We start from the raw sequence: 14,334 nt of genomic DNA, 5'->3' as shown, positions 1-14,334 counted from the left end.
ATAATACTAATAGAAGAACATTTGTACAAAAAAATTATACAAATATAAAAATATTTTTAATGTTAAGTACAATGACGTAAAAGACAAATGTGACTCTATAACGGAGGAAGTATGATTTTATATAAGATTAAAATATACATATATAAATAAAGGTCATTTTCTTTAAATAATAACCAAAATGAAAATACAAATGTTATTAAAAAATTTAAAACACATAAATAAAGCTCTAAATGTTAATGTTATTAAAAATATTAAAACACATATAAATAAAGCTCTAAATGTATCTTGTGTGTTCGTTTTATCATTTTTTTTAGAATATATTTCTCTATTAATAATACTATTGAAAAATATAAATATAAAGTATATATATTTTTATTTATTTATAAAAATTATTCTCTATGTTTTACTTATTGTATTCATATTTTTATTTTTTTCTGTCTTATTTTTTATGTCATTTTTTTTTAAAAAATAATTACATACATTAGTCTTATTTTAAATTTTAAATTTTATAATTTATAATTTTAATTAAATTAATTAATTATTTTAATTTAATTTATAATTATTTATATTATAGGATAATTATTTTCACGTATATATTCTTAGTTATTTATTAATTATACTTATACTAAATTCTCTATTTCCGTCTTAACTTAACACGGAACGAAAATAGTATAATTTAATAGTATTAAATATTAATTTTTTTATATTTTCAACACATTATTATATTCTATATGAAACCTACTTCAAATTTGTAAAAAAAAAAAAAAAAAAAAAGAACAAATACGCTCCCCTATTCCAATTTCCAACCGGAAGTAACGTTGTTTTTTTTTTTTTTTTTTAATTTTTATTTTGGTCGGTTTATTTTAAAATATCTATTTTTAGTAATCACATTAATATTAATTATTTTTAATTTTTATTTAAATTATAAATATATATTATATATATTGTTAATTAATAAAATAGTATTCTTTTTATCTCTTGTGTAAGTTATCAAGTCATAGGTTCAAATTCAGATAAAATACAATTTAAAATTTAATAATTAAAATATTTCAACATAATTAAAATTTTAAAAATTAAATTTAATTAAAATATATAATTTTTTTTTTTAAAAAAAAAAACTAAAGTAATATGATATATAAAACAGATAAAAATAAAAATAAGAGATGAAAAATAGTGTTATTTTTTAATTGACTAAAAAATAAAATAAAAAAGTGGATTCGTCTGCAAGTAAAGGAGTAATATATGTATCTATTTGTCTAAACGCCACGTTGGTTTCCCTCAAATTAAAAGAGAAATGATTGTAATAAACATGTTTTTTCATTTCATTTATTTATTTATTTTAAAAATTCAAAATAAGATTTCATTTACTATTACGAGGATTGGATTGGATTGGATTGAAAGAATGGTAGAGAGAGAGAGAGAGTTGTATGTAATAAGTGTTGTTTCTGTTTCTCTATCTGTATTATGTCTCTCAATTAAATTCCTAATATTTAATTCACCCTTTTTCCCCTTCTTTCTTCTTCTGCTTTTCCTCTCTGTCTCTCTCTCTCTCTACTATCTACTCTCTTCAAAACCAGCACCAACCCAACCCTCCCACCAATCGCACCGCACTCTCCACTTCCGTCCGCTGCTCGTCTTCCCCCGTCTGGTAATCAATCGTATGTTATGTTCGTACTAATTTCATCTCTTAATTGCGCAGATTTGTTGTTTTTGCTCCAACTGGGGTTTTCTGTTTCTCTGAAATTTCGTAATGTTGGGACTTTGGAGCTTGGGGCTTTACTCGTTTCACGCTTTGAGTTCGAACTGATTTTGAGTTGCCTTTTTCTGGTAAACATTTACAAAAATTGATGATTTTGGAGGTGGATGGTGAAATGCTAATGCCTTTTCGAACCCATTGTTGGATTGATGATTGGATTTTATATATATCTCTGTGTAGTCGAATTGGGAAGGTTTGTATGGTTCAGATTGTTCCTCCTTATCAATTAATTGTTTGTTTGATTTTTCTTAGGGCGTGAAGGTTTTGGTGAAATTGTGGTTTGGTTTAACTGTTAATTCACTCTGCAATGTGTATCTCTTTTCTGGCCACTTCCTCTTCGATTTAGATAATTTCATTTCAATTTTTGTTGTGGATTTTTTATTGTGAGGATGCTGAGTACATGTTTGTGGTGCTGTGTTGTGTGTGTAGTGCTAATGCAGGAGATTTCTCGAGATCCTACAATGATCATCGGCAATAGTCATAATGTATTCGTTACATACAAGAGAAAGAGGCTTTTCTCAAGAAGTGACTTGCATTCGGATAACCATCCTGAGATTTCGGTGGCAAAATCCTCAACCAGTTTTGAGAAGGACGAGAATGGTGTTTCTGAGCATACGTTGCAGAGCAAGGAAAGAGACGTTGAGGTGAGACATTATTATCCTATTAGTTGAATGTTACTCTTGATGTATTGAGTGTTTCGCCATGGATTTCTTTGTAATATGATTTCGATTTGGTGCTTGCTTGTGTGACTGTTTTCCCATATTTGTACTGCATTTATTGAAGTATTACATAATTAGAAGCCGGCATATCACACATTTGAGTTTGCTATTGGTTTTGTTTTTTCTGCTTGGTTTGTCACCGGATATTTTGTCGTATATGGTGCAATAAGTGATTGCACCTAGCATAAATAGACATTTGTCTTCATGTGCCAATGGATACACGTGGTAGGGAGCAATACATTCCATGAATATCGGAAGCAAAAAGTGACAGCAATTCATTAAATATGATTTTTTTTCCACGTGTCATCACTGGAGTCGAAATGTGAAGTTGAACTAAAGCTTAATCATTAACTAAGTGGTTTGTTGAATGAGAATGCTTAAGTGTGCCACACATGGTAAAAGGTGTTCAATTACATGGCTACTGTTAAATTGCGCTGAGCTTCCCTTTAATTAAGCAACTTCATAATTGAAAGTCGACATCTTAGATACAAATTTCCTTTTTGCTCTCAGGTTTGTAGTCCCTACATCTATGTGGTATTTATTGACAGATTCTTGGCCAGTGGATTTAAAAAAAAAAAAAAAAGGGAATTGGTGAAAATATGTGAAGAAGTGTGAGTTGTGTGTAGATTTTCTTCCATAATATACGTGTTTTAGGAGTAGACTTCAATGTTGAAGCCGAGACCCTTAACACCTTGACACTTTAGTTGGACATACCCATTTATTTATTTTGAAATTATTATTGTTTGGTGTGTGCATCAAATTTGTTCAGAGGTCTTCCAAATCTGCTTTCCTTTCCTTAGTTCCTTGTATGTCTTTGAGCAACAGTTTGGACATTGCGACTAATATTGACATTTCAATATCTTTGCAGATAAGCCATGAATGTTCCCAAAGAAATGCCGAAGAAGATGTGTTGCTGTGTGAACACTGCAACTCCAAGAATCAATGTCAATGTTCTGAGGTTCGGGTTCTTCATTACTTCTTTAGTTCTTCCTGAACTTAAAAGAACTGTACATTTCAAATATGTAATGATCTGCGCGTATGAATTTTTTAAAGTCATACACATCTCATCTTTGGATAGGAAAATGCTTCAAAGTTGCAAAAGCTTAACTCTGTGCGTTCAAAACAGCAAGATTCGTTTGTTTCAAAGTGCCAGAATTATGAAGGAAAGCATTGCACATTTGATGCGAATGTAGCTTTGGAAGTGGATTACAGAGAGACACATCTAATGGAATCAGCTGCTGGATCTAGTGCCGATGAAAAATCTTTTAATCCTCAAACAAAACCATTGTTGGTAAAGTCGGGTTTGGAGCATAAGTTTGAGGAGAAAGTTTCACTTACATCTTCTGATGCATCCTCTTTCAAGGAATCGGATTTGCGATGCCAGAAAGTGTCCGGTGGAGCTAATTGCAGCCATCCAATGGACAGTTGTGTTTCGGAAACATATACTTCAAAGGAGACAAACAAAGGGAAAGGAGATTGCCCTGGTGGCTCCTGCAATAACTCACATACATATGGCAGGTTCTCAGCCTCATTAATTACATACCAACGAAGATCCAAGAGAAAAAGAAATATTGCTGCTCTCGAAATTGTTTCTGAAACAGGAATTTCTTACAAAAGTGTGATGGCGTTGAAGGACAATGAGGTTCAGTTTCGTTTATCTTCTCTTATCTTACCTCTTTTTTTCCAAATATCTATATCATCCGTATGCTATTTTGTTTCATTTGTCATTTTTTTCATGTTATTTAGGATGTCGACACTATTTTTAGAATGTTAATTTCGAAGTTAAGTTAATGAAAAGGAATACAGTAGTTATGCTGTTTTCAATTATTTAGTAAGCTTTCCGATGCTTCACTATGCCGCATTGGTCTTCAATATTTAGTGCTCACTAGAACCCGATGTTAGAATCAAAGTTAGAAGCAGCAGATGGCGAATGTTCACAAATAAAATTGGAAAAATTCAATGATGATTGTTTGAACAATAAAAGCAAATAATGCCATAATATTAACTTTTATGATGTTACTGAATATGTGTGATTCTGATGTATTTTCTCTGTGACAGAAACCCTCTGATATCGATAACTTGCATGTCTCTGCCGCCCCTGCCCCAGAAATTGCGATGTACGTTTCATTTTGTCTCCATCAGTGTCATCATTTTACTGTGATATATACAATAATTGATGTGGTGTTTGATCTGAGCAGGGATCCGCAAAAGGATGTCCCTTCTGGAACTATCCGAGACATAGACTGCAATCTACCGCTTGTCTCGAGTTTCGATGAAAGTCATCTACCCAGACCTTCAGACTTTCTTCCCAGCTCTGTCGGCTCGGGTAGTAAGAGTAATGAAAATTCACAAACTGTGGAAACTCAGTGCCGAGACAGCAATTCTCAATCAGTTGCTGCTGCTGTCGACAAGGGAAAATCAGTCATGGAATCTGAGCCAGCATCAGGCAACATTTCCAGGAACACATACCTTCAGGTACGTTGCAAACTTAAACTTTGCAAATAGTCGTGGAACTTTGAAATCAGATTTGCTTAACTTGCTACTTGTTATGCCGAGATAGTAATTTTCGAGCTGTACGTTTGATTGTTGAAACTCTTTTTGTTCTTTTCTCGGTTTGTTATTTCTTGCTTCAGCTATTCCCGGAGAATAGCAACGGAGACCCACCCCAGCTGCCCAACAACCAAGAAAAGCTGAGGCTCGGTAGTCAAGCCTGGCCTGGTCTTGTTCAACTACAGCCGAGAGAACCATTTCATGATTTTATGGCCCCAACACCCGATCAAGGACAATCGTTCGCCAGACAGAGGATGATGCTCGCAAGAGCTGCACGGGGGAATCCGAGTGTCCTCCCAACCACTTTTCGAACCCCCCGGACTAACTGGACCGAAGCGGAGCTGGATTGTCTCTGGATCGGCGTGCGACGACACGGGAGAGGCAATTGGGACGCGATACTAAGGGACCGGAGGCTGCAGTTCTCACCATGGAAGATGCCTCGGGACTTAGCCGACAGGTGGCAGGAGGAACAATCCCGGCTCTTCTCCCAATCCCAAGTCAGGTATGCGAATCCAATCCCGAATCCCTTCCCACCGGGCCATGTTAGCAGCCTGCTGCTGCATCCACAGGCGAATGGGAACTTCCCAATCGACGAATTCCAGCTTTCCCTCGGGAATCCCTACCGAGCCATTCCAAACAGGCATCTTTTCCATCCTACGAATGCCCCGAAATACAGTGTTGCCGGTAACTCTAGCACCTTGTCGCCGTTGGGTTATTTCAACCCAACTGAATACAGCCGGGAATATTCGAAGGGAGCTTTGCCACACTGGCTAAGAGATGCAGCGGAAACACCAATGGGCGTCGTTACTCCGTCCCTGCTTCATCCCGGATTGCAGTGGCCGAAGCTGGCCGCCCATGGCCTTGCCGGGAGGCTGTCTCAGCAGCCGGCGGTGGACAACAGGTATGCCTCCGCTGAAAGGAGAAACGAGGCGAGGATGAACTCGCCGCCAGTTGCTAGACGGGGACGAAATGCTGATAAGCCGGATGGGCCGATTGTTATTCTGAGCGATGGCTCATCGGAGGAGACTATTTCCGATGACCGCAGAGGAGGCGGTGGCGGCAGCGGCGGTAGGCCTTCTTAAGCTAAACTCACATATATATATATATATATTTAGGATGGAAGACGGTCTCTGGAGATTGTTGTTTTGTATAGTACTGTTGTATTGCAGTTGTGCAAAATGTTGGTGTGTTTAGAGTGCTGAAATGCACAATCGAATCGGATCGGAACTGAACTCCAGGAAGGAATATTGAGCTATTCAATTCAATGATATGAAACAAATTTGTTGAATTAATTTGATAAAAATTTGAAATTTTATTTTATTGTATTGTAATTACTCCAAGAATGAATAGTCGTGCACTGATCAAACAATCAGACAAGACAATATTATTTATGATGTGCACTTGCATGCACCACGGTGAACTTGGGCGTAATTCCGTCCAGGTAATTACGCAAATTCCTGTGGTCGACAGCATGAAACAAATAGAATACCTCAAATTGATTGAAAGTGATGCAATCATAGGCGAGTGCAAATGTACTATCTGTAGCTGAATTAATGATAAATATGCATCACAGGCGAGTGCAAATGTACTATCTGAGCTGAATTAATGATAAATAGGTCGGAGAATTTATTTTGTTTGTTCTATTTGATTGATTAAAATATATATTAATACTCAAAATTATAATATATAAATATATATATTTTGTGATACCCGAGTTCTCATTACTCATTGCCCAATATATATAAATTACTTATATGTTAATTGGTGGTAGTTTAAATATATTTCGTGAATTGAATACATTAGTTTACTTGAGTATTAATTGTTTAATTATATGTTCTGTTTATATTATTTATGTGTTATTTTATAATTAGTTGAGTATAATTCATGTTTTGAGTGCACTTTATATTATTTATATATCACCGATGATGTTAGGTTATTTATTTTACTATTGAATGTTAAATTGTTTATAATTTGGTATATGCCTTACCTGTTTATTAATAAAAAAAATATTATCATAATTTATCTGAAATTCTAAGAAGATACAAATAAATTGGATAAATTATTTGAATATTAATGGTGTAAATTAAATATATCACTTGAAAACTAATTGTAATAATTAAATAAAAAGTAAAATAAATAGAATAATTAAATAAATAAATAAATAAGTAAAGTAATAATAATAATAATAAAATATAATAATAATAATACTAATAATAATAATAAAAATATATATATATAAAATAAAATAAAGTAAGGCGGTGGGTAATAATCCCCACCCCCACCTCATCCATATTAATTCAATTGCATATTCTAAGAGAGGGAGAAGGCACAGGTGAGACAACGCGAAGAAAAGAAAAAAAAATAAAATTACGCCGAATTCGTTAAAAATCTAGTTCAGATATTTTTTTGTGTTCACGAATTATTGCTATTTTTACTAAATAGAGTAAGTTTTGAGTAGAAATAAATATTTAGTAAATTGGGGTAATATTTATAATTAATTATTGTTAGATATGATACTGGAATCGTGAAAAGGACTTTAAGAGTTAGAGTTATTGACCTTTTTGGCAAATTTCAGGTAAGTAAAAATTCATTTGCAACTACAATGCATAAATATATTATTTTGTGAGTTATTTATGTTTGATTGATAATATGTAAATATCAGAAAAATATAATATGTGATTAATATTATGTGATTATGTGGTTTGAGCATGCGATCTTCGTCTATAAATTGGTTTCAGTCTGTGAGCCCTGTATGTGATATGGTTGAACCTGTGAACTATGTTGAAGGAGTCTGTGAACTCCAAAATTGATGTGGTTTGAATCAGTGAGTTCAATAATATCTGTATATTGTGAAATATATTGCATTGCATTTTCATTAAGCATGCAAATCATGCATTGAAATGAAATAAGATGGTTTTACTATGTTAGACCGCTGATTATACACCGAGGGCGGGAGAGGCGACCTGGGAAGAAGCGACCTGGAGAAACCTGGTGTAGGCCACCTAGTGTAGGCCACCGTCTATTGTGACTTTATATACAATGCATAAACAATGCATTCGGAAGAAGCGACCTGGGAAGAAGCGACCCGGGAAACCTTGCGAGGAAACCTGGTGTAGGCTACCTGGTGTAGGCCACCGTTTGATTTGAATATATGGATATTGAGCTTTTTCCGGTGTATAACAGTGTGTCTAGGGGCCCTGGAGAGTATTTCATAAATAAATTGGTGATTTCAAACGAGAGCACATTCTGCATAGTGAGAATTTTGAGATAAACTTCACATCATGCATAATCTCTACTTACGTAGATTTATAAATCTCACTTAGTTCATGCATTGTAGGTAATCCTGATGATATATGACTTGGTGGACAGACTGGAGTAGCCGTGGCGCTCTTACAGGCATTTTGAGTTACCGTGTACATAGATGACGACCTGCGGACAAGCCGTGGCTTGTTTTGCTTATGTTGTTCTATATTACGTCTATTTTAGAAGTTGTATGGTGTTGTTATAAATAGTATGTCGATTGCGTAGTTTTTGATATGGTTTGAGATCCTTTTGGTAAATGTTAACAGGTTACTATTGAGTTATGTTATGTTTTGCTGAAAAAAAAAATTATAGCAGGTGAACAAGTTATTATATATGTAAATAATTAAGATGGATTATAGCATGTTTATCGTTTTCTTATATGTGAATTAGTATTGGTAGAATAGTGTAAGTGGGGTCGTGTCATATTTTTAAGTTAGACATTATTTTGATAAATCAAAATTAAAATTTGAAATTCATACCCGAATTAAAATTAAAAGTTATAAATTTAATTCTAAACTAAATCAAATCAATTGTATTTTATTAATTATTGGGAGTGTATAAGAGATTTTGATATTTTAATCTTTGACTTTATAGTAATCATACCTGTAAATGTATGTTTGTTATTTAAGTAAAACTTAAAAACGAAAGAAGAAAAAGTTATTTTTAGTGTCCGTAAGGCATGACCTAGTGGTGTGGGGTGCACTTATGACCGTGGATCATGGGTTTAAACTCCAACGCCTCCAGGTCACATGCCATAAATAGTTAGCCACTTTCGGATAGCTACTGCGGATTCCCACGTCATATAAAAAAAAAAAAAATCAATTTTGGTACAATTGAAAACCAAATAAATTAATTTTCCTCCCATAGAGAAAAACTCATCAAAATTAATCCCATGGCAAAAAAAGCTAACGGAAAATTGACGGAATTTGAGCAATCATGTTATTTTGAAAAACACGGCCGTGTTAATATTTAATGGAAGAGCAGATTTTTAAACTAGGAGGAGAAGACGGTGGCCGTTGTTTTCAACGTCGCAGGCCTCTCCGACGACTCCTTCGTACCTCCCGCCGATACATTTGACACTTGAACAACTATCTCTCTCTAAAAAAATCCGCTCTACTCTAATCGCTCCAGAAATTAGAACGAGAAAGAAGAAGTGCCAATTTTGCAATCAGTCAGACTCCATAAACCTCACAATCTCGGCGATTTACCATGGATTTACATGAATTTTGTGGGGGTTTTTTTCTCCCGAAATTTTGATTCCTTCTGTTTGACCAATTCCTTGGAAATAGCTTTTCTAGGGTGACGGTGACAGACTCCTTCAAATCCTACGGCGATGTAGGCTTCCCTTCTGCACAAAATCGAAAAAAATTCAAGAGCATCGGAAAACAGGTCAGAACAAGTGTGTAATTCTTGCCACAAAGAATTTTTAAAATTTTGGCATTGGATTTATTCTTACGTGCTTAAAAAATTGAAGAAGAGAACAATTATTGGTTAATTAGAGGTTGAGCAGATTTGGTTAGGGAGAGACAATGGTCGTGTCGAATATGTCAGCGGAATGGATGAAGGAGTCACCCAGGAGGTCTGGGACCTTGAAAATGCGCCACCATCCACCAATGGTAGTTCAAAAATCTCTTCTTCCGTATTTTCTCAAAATAAGATAACCTAAATTTGGTCAAATGGTTAGTTTTTTTAACTTTGGGATCAATTTTGATTAAAATTTATACAACTGGGAACAATTTTGATGAGTTTTACTATATGGGACTAATATTGATTTATTTGGTTGTTATTGAGACTTGAATTATTTTTTTTTTCCGATAGAAAATTAATATTTTGAAATGAAGGGCGTGTTTGTTTGAGGATTGGATTTTAAATACACTGTTCATCTCATTTTTTTTCCCTAAAAACATCAAATCAAACACATATTTTTTTATTTTCTATATTATGCTAAAAATTAATTTTACATTCAAAATATCACATTAACACCTATTTATATCACATCATACAACTATTCAAATTCAAAATTTTTACTATTCAAATTCCAACTCAAAATCCAAACCCCCAAACAAACACATCCGAAGTGTGTCCGAATTACCATAGATACGAAAATTTATGATAAGTATATTTAGTATATAATTAAGAATGTACTAGTAACATAAATAATTATAAATTAAAATTGAGATAACGAATTAGTTTAATTTAAATTTAAAAATATTATAAATTAAAAATTTTAAATAGAGATTACGGTGTATAATACTCTCTCCGTGCCTCGTCAAACGAGTCATTTGGGGTTTTGTAGTAGATTAAAAAATAATAATATTTTATTGGTTAATGAAAGTGTGTAAGAGATTTTGACATTTTTGCTCTTTAACTTTATATATAAAGTAATTATAAAAGTGTAATTGTATATTTGTAATTTTGGTAAAAATTAAGAGTATTTTAGTATTATTGTATAATTATTTTTTTAAAAAATTTGAAAATGGATACATTGAAATGAAACAAACAAAAATGATTTTTTGAATTAGTACGAAGAGAGTATTTTTCAAAAATAGGAAAATGACATGAAATATGAGACAATGTGGATACAACAGTTGAGATGGAGAGAGTATTATTCATAGATCTTTAATTTTTATAAAGATATATACTCCCTCCGTCCCGGAACTATAGTCTTGTTGTGTTGGGTATAAAATTTAAGGAATATTGATATTATATTGATAGTGGGTAAAATGTATAGGTAAAAGACATTTTTGCCCTTGTGAGTGTATTAGTGAAAAAAGTAGTGAAGAAAATGTGAAAGAAATAAATGTGAAAAAAATGTGAAAAAAAATAGAGATAAAGAACTGAATGATATTTTATTATTTACTAATAAAGCTGAAAATGCTAATTCTACAAAACTGTAGTCGAAAGCTTGGTCATTCCTGTGGAGAAGTCCCTTATAGGGTTGGAGCTCTCGAAGAAGAGGAAGACAGCTAGAATGCGCAGCAAATTAATCGCTATAATACTCCAATCAAAGTATATTTACATACAGATATCTGACCCTATTTATAGTAAGTGAAAAGGAACGGTTGCAAGTAGTTACAAGGCAGTTTCAATCGCTAGGCAGTTAGGCGGTTGATGGCAGTTATTCTGTTGAAGCAGTTGCTGGCCGTAATTCCTAGGGTGCCCGCTTTGCTTGCAGAAGATTGTAAGGGCTCAGATCTTCCTCGCTTGCCGAAGGGCTAGAGGGCATCAGGGCAGCTAGGCTTGCTTGTTTTGGCTGGCAATGGAATGGTTGTACCGCTGCAGTTGGAACACTCAGTCAATATCTGCTGTCATTCTGCAGCGGTGGGCGTCTGGGCCGTCGCTTGCGAGCGGTGGAAGCTACCGCTTGTCTCTTTTGCCTTAGTCTTTTCTAGGTGATGTAACCGTCGCTTGCAAGTGGAGGTAGCTGTCGCTTGTGGCATCTGCCTTAGTTTTTTTGGCACCAAAATACCGCTTAAAAATGGCAAAATTCGTTAATAATCTCACCAAACGAACTCTGGATCATGCCAAGCGATATAGATCAATAAAGTATGTCATTAACAAGTTATTGCGATGATTTTTATACAGAAATTCAAGTAATACATAGTTTTGTCAAGCTAAGAATATGCTCATATTTGAAGTCATCACATAGAAATTTCGATATATATTATATATGCATCCTCACTAAGTAATTTATAATTAGTACGGGGGCGGGGTTGATTCTGTCATTTCCACCCACTAACTTCGTCCCTTGGACCTGGAGGGTAGTAGTTTCAGGCACACCTTCTTCGACAACTTTCACAGCGGATGTATCCATATATTGTCCAAGAAGCTTTGCAAGTGCCGAAGATGTAGCCGGGGAAATTTTTGATGGCTTCAACACGACAGTATTACCAACTGCAATAGCTCCAATAACTGGATCTAGAGACAACACTGTTTGGGGATACAAGATCAGAATCGAACAAAAATAAGACAACACACACAAGCAGTAATCTAGTAAAGAATAGCATCAACTAAGGAATCATCGATAAAATAAAGTATGCACTTGAAGAATAAAATTAACTTACAGATGGGGGGTAATTGCACGCTGATATTATCAAAGCAACACCTAAAGGTTCTGACACTATTTCGCCTGATGATGGGAAAGTGGTCATTGAAGTTTTCACCTGCAATGAAAAACAGCACTGCGTGGAAATTGTATCCATAAATAAATACCAAACCGTAACATTTGCATTGGTCTTGAATTTACCTTTTTTGGCTTCATCCATCGACGCAATTCCTTCAATGCAAATTTACAAAACTTTGCCACTCCCGCAATCTACATGATTTACAAAAGAATGTCGGAAAACTTAGCGAAGATAATTTGTTAGTTCACATGAAATGAATTCACATATAAAAGATTTACAGAGGAATTCATTCTACATCATAGGATTTCATTGATTCACACAGGAATAAAATTACTTTACTAAGTTCATCAAATCTTCCTATCAAAGAATTCCAAATTTATAAGCCTTCTGTAGTTTCATCCTAAATCATTTTAGAACATAAATTAAACAAATATTGATACTGGCAACCAACTATTTTGATCAGTACAGCTTTGCACACCTGGGGATCTCGGTGAGGGAACGCCGAATCTCAATACTCTATAATAAATGTACACTCACGTTTTATTGCTTTGTGTAGTTTATAGGTCTTCTTTGCAAACCGGAGTATGGCTCCGGCGAAAAAGAGGCCACGAGCTACAAAAAAGAGTAAGGTCACGACTTTGACTCCTGCTCCACCCATGGACAAGGAGATTGCACGGATGTTCGATAATCTGGAGCATGCTGCAAAGTTCAAACACCCTCAGGGTGTCTCTTTCATCACTGTCGATACATTACTAACGAAACAGTGAAGGCACTCTCCGCGACTGAAGAACTCGAAAAATACCTGAACGTTAAAGCATGGAAACACTTTTTTGTTATTCAGGACAACACGCAACGCGTACCCTCACATTGGAATTGCTGGCTACTTTGGAGTCTGAAATAAAGCACTTACATGAGTTCAACTATCCAGCAACACAACGCTTCCGACTAGGGAATTTATGCTTCCGACTTTCCGTTATCGAATTTTTAATTGCGATGGGGCTTTATGACAAAGAATTTACTAGAACAAGGGACTATAAATCGATAAAGGGGGAATTACAAGCGTCCCAAAAGATCTACTACAGGTCAATTACGGATTCTGCAAACTACCTTCCAGGGCAGTCGAAAGCAACCGCGTTTCGCTCACAAACGCTTCGGTACATTTACACATTTTGCACATATGTTGATTGGACGTAACTCGAGCATGAGTGTTGCCATTACGGGTGATCTGAGTATATATAGAGCATAGAGACTGCGGTGCCCATCAATATTAGATATTTGCTTGCTCGACTATTTGTGAAGCAAGCCGCTGATGGACGTCTATGGACCATTGCCATTGGTCCGTATGCTACCCAACTGGCACACGGTCTACAAGTCACTACTGTGTTCTTAGATTGTCCGGCCTCGAGGATAAAGTTAGCAGGAATTGAGCACTAACTCAAATAGGGATTATCCAAAAGAGCCAACATGGAGATCCGGTGCCCCAAGGGGAGGATATGATGGGCGCAGACGTGGGGGAGTGCACCTCTACACTGGCGCTTCAACGCGTTTCCGCGATTGAGCGTTGACTTGTTGACATAGAGCCGCAGATTGACGGGAGACTCCATATCATTGAGACTAGATTTGAGGAACTATGTGGACATTTCCAACTACTGGATCAGTGACCGTCTCCATCCGGTTGACAAAATTGGAGCTCTATGTGCACTCATCCAGGTACGATGCCCATAACCAAATGCCTATTTTATTTTGAAGAATCCGATTCCAACGTTGTTCTGTGAACGGGTGTTTATGTATTGTTGAAATTTTATTATTCGCTTGCTACTGATTGGTATTCCGTCTTTGAATACTTCATTCTCACAGGATATTTTCTTATGTCATAAAGTAA

General features: G+C 35.1%; 1 protein-coding gene and 1 long non-coding RNA gene across 3 annotated transcripts; one reads left to right on the top strand and one right to left on the bottom strand.

The window, feature by feature from the left end:
- The first annotated feature begins 1,494 nt into the window (after positions 1–1,494).
- LOC127263559 (uncharacterized) lies at positions 1,495–6,322 on the top strand. Its single transcript, XM_051292656.1, has 7 exons — positions 1,495–1,648; positions 2,186–2,400; positions 3,344–3,433; positions 3,554–4,117; positions 4,534–4,592; positions 4,674–4,950; positions 5,109–6,322. The coding sequence occupies exons 2-7, from the start codon at positions 2,191–2,193 to the stop codon at positions 6,105–6,107; spliced, it is 2,199 nt and encodes a 732-aa protein (XP_051148613.1). The 5' UTR covers positions 1,495–1,648; positions 2,186–2,190; the 3' UTR covers positions 6,108–6,322.
- Positions 6,323–12,392: 6,070 nt separating this feature from the next.
- On the bottom strand, positions 12,393–14,141 carry LOC127263562 (uncharacterized). 2 transcript variants are annotated; one of them, XR_007841519.1, is made up of 4 exons: positions 13,255–14,141; positions 12,990–13,151; positions 12,575–12,643; positions 12,393–12,491 (listed from the first exon to the last, which is right to left on the bottom strand). It is a non-coding gene; the product is annotated as an uncharacterized LOC127263562 (long non-coding RNA). The 2 variants fall into 2 exon arrangements; XR_007841518.1 differs by having other exon boundaries at positions 12,990–14,141.
- Between the last annotated feature and the right edge of the window lie 193 nt (positions 14,142–14,334).

Source organism: Andrographis paniculata, unplaced genomic scaffold (assembly GCF_009805555.1).
Source record: "Andrographis paniculata isolate CXL003 unplaced genomic scaffold, ASM980555v1 Contig69END, whole genome shotgun sequence".
Classification (NCBI taxonomy): Eukaryota; Viridiplantae; Streptophyta; class Magnoliopsida; order Lamiales; family Acanthaceae; genus Andrographis; species Andrographis paniculata.
This window is presented reverse-complemented; position numbering and strand designations above follow the sequence as displayed.

What these genes read in the sequence shown, in the direction of transcription:
- LOC127263559 (XM_051292656.1), top strand. Translation starts at nt 2,191, where the DNA reads ATGCAGGAGATTTCTCGAGATCCTACAATGATCATCGGCAATAGTCAT. An exon ending in ATCAATGTCAATGTTCTGAG is followed by an intron (nt 3,434 to 3,553) that starts GTTCGGGTTCTT and finishes ATCTTTGGATAG; the next exon opens with GAAAATGCTTCAAAGTTGCA. An exon ending in CCAGGAACACATACCTTCAG is followed by an intron (nt 4,951 to 5,108) that starts GTACGTTGCAAA and finishes TTCTTGCTTCAG; the next exon opens with CTATTCCCGGAGAATAGCAA.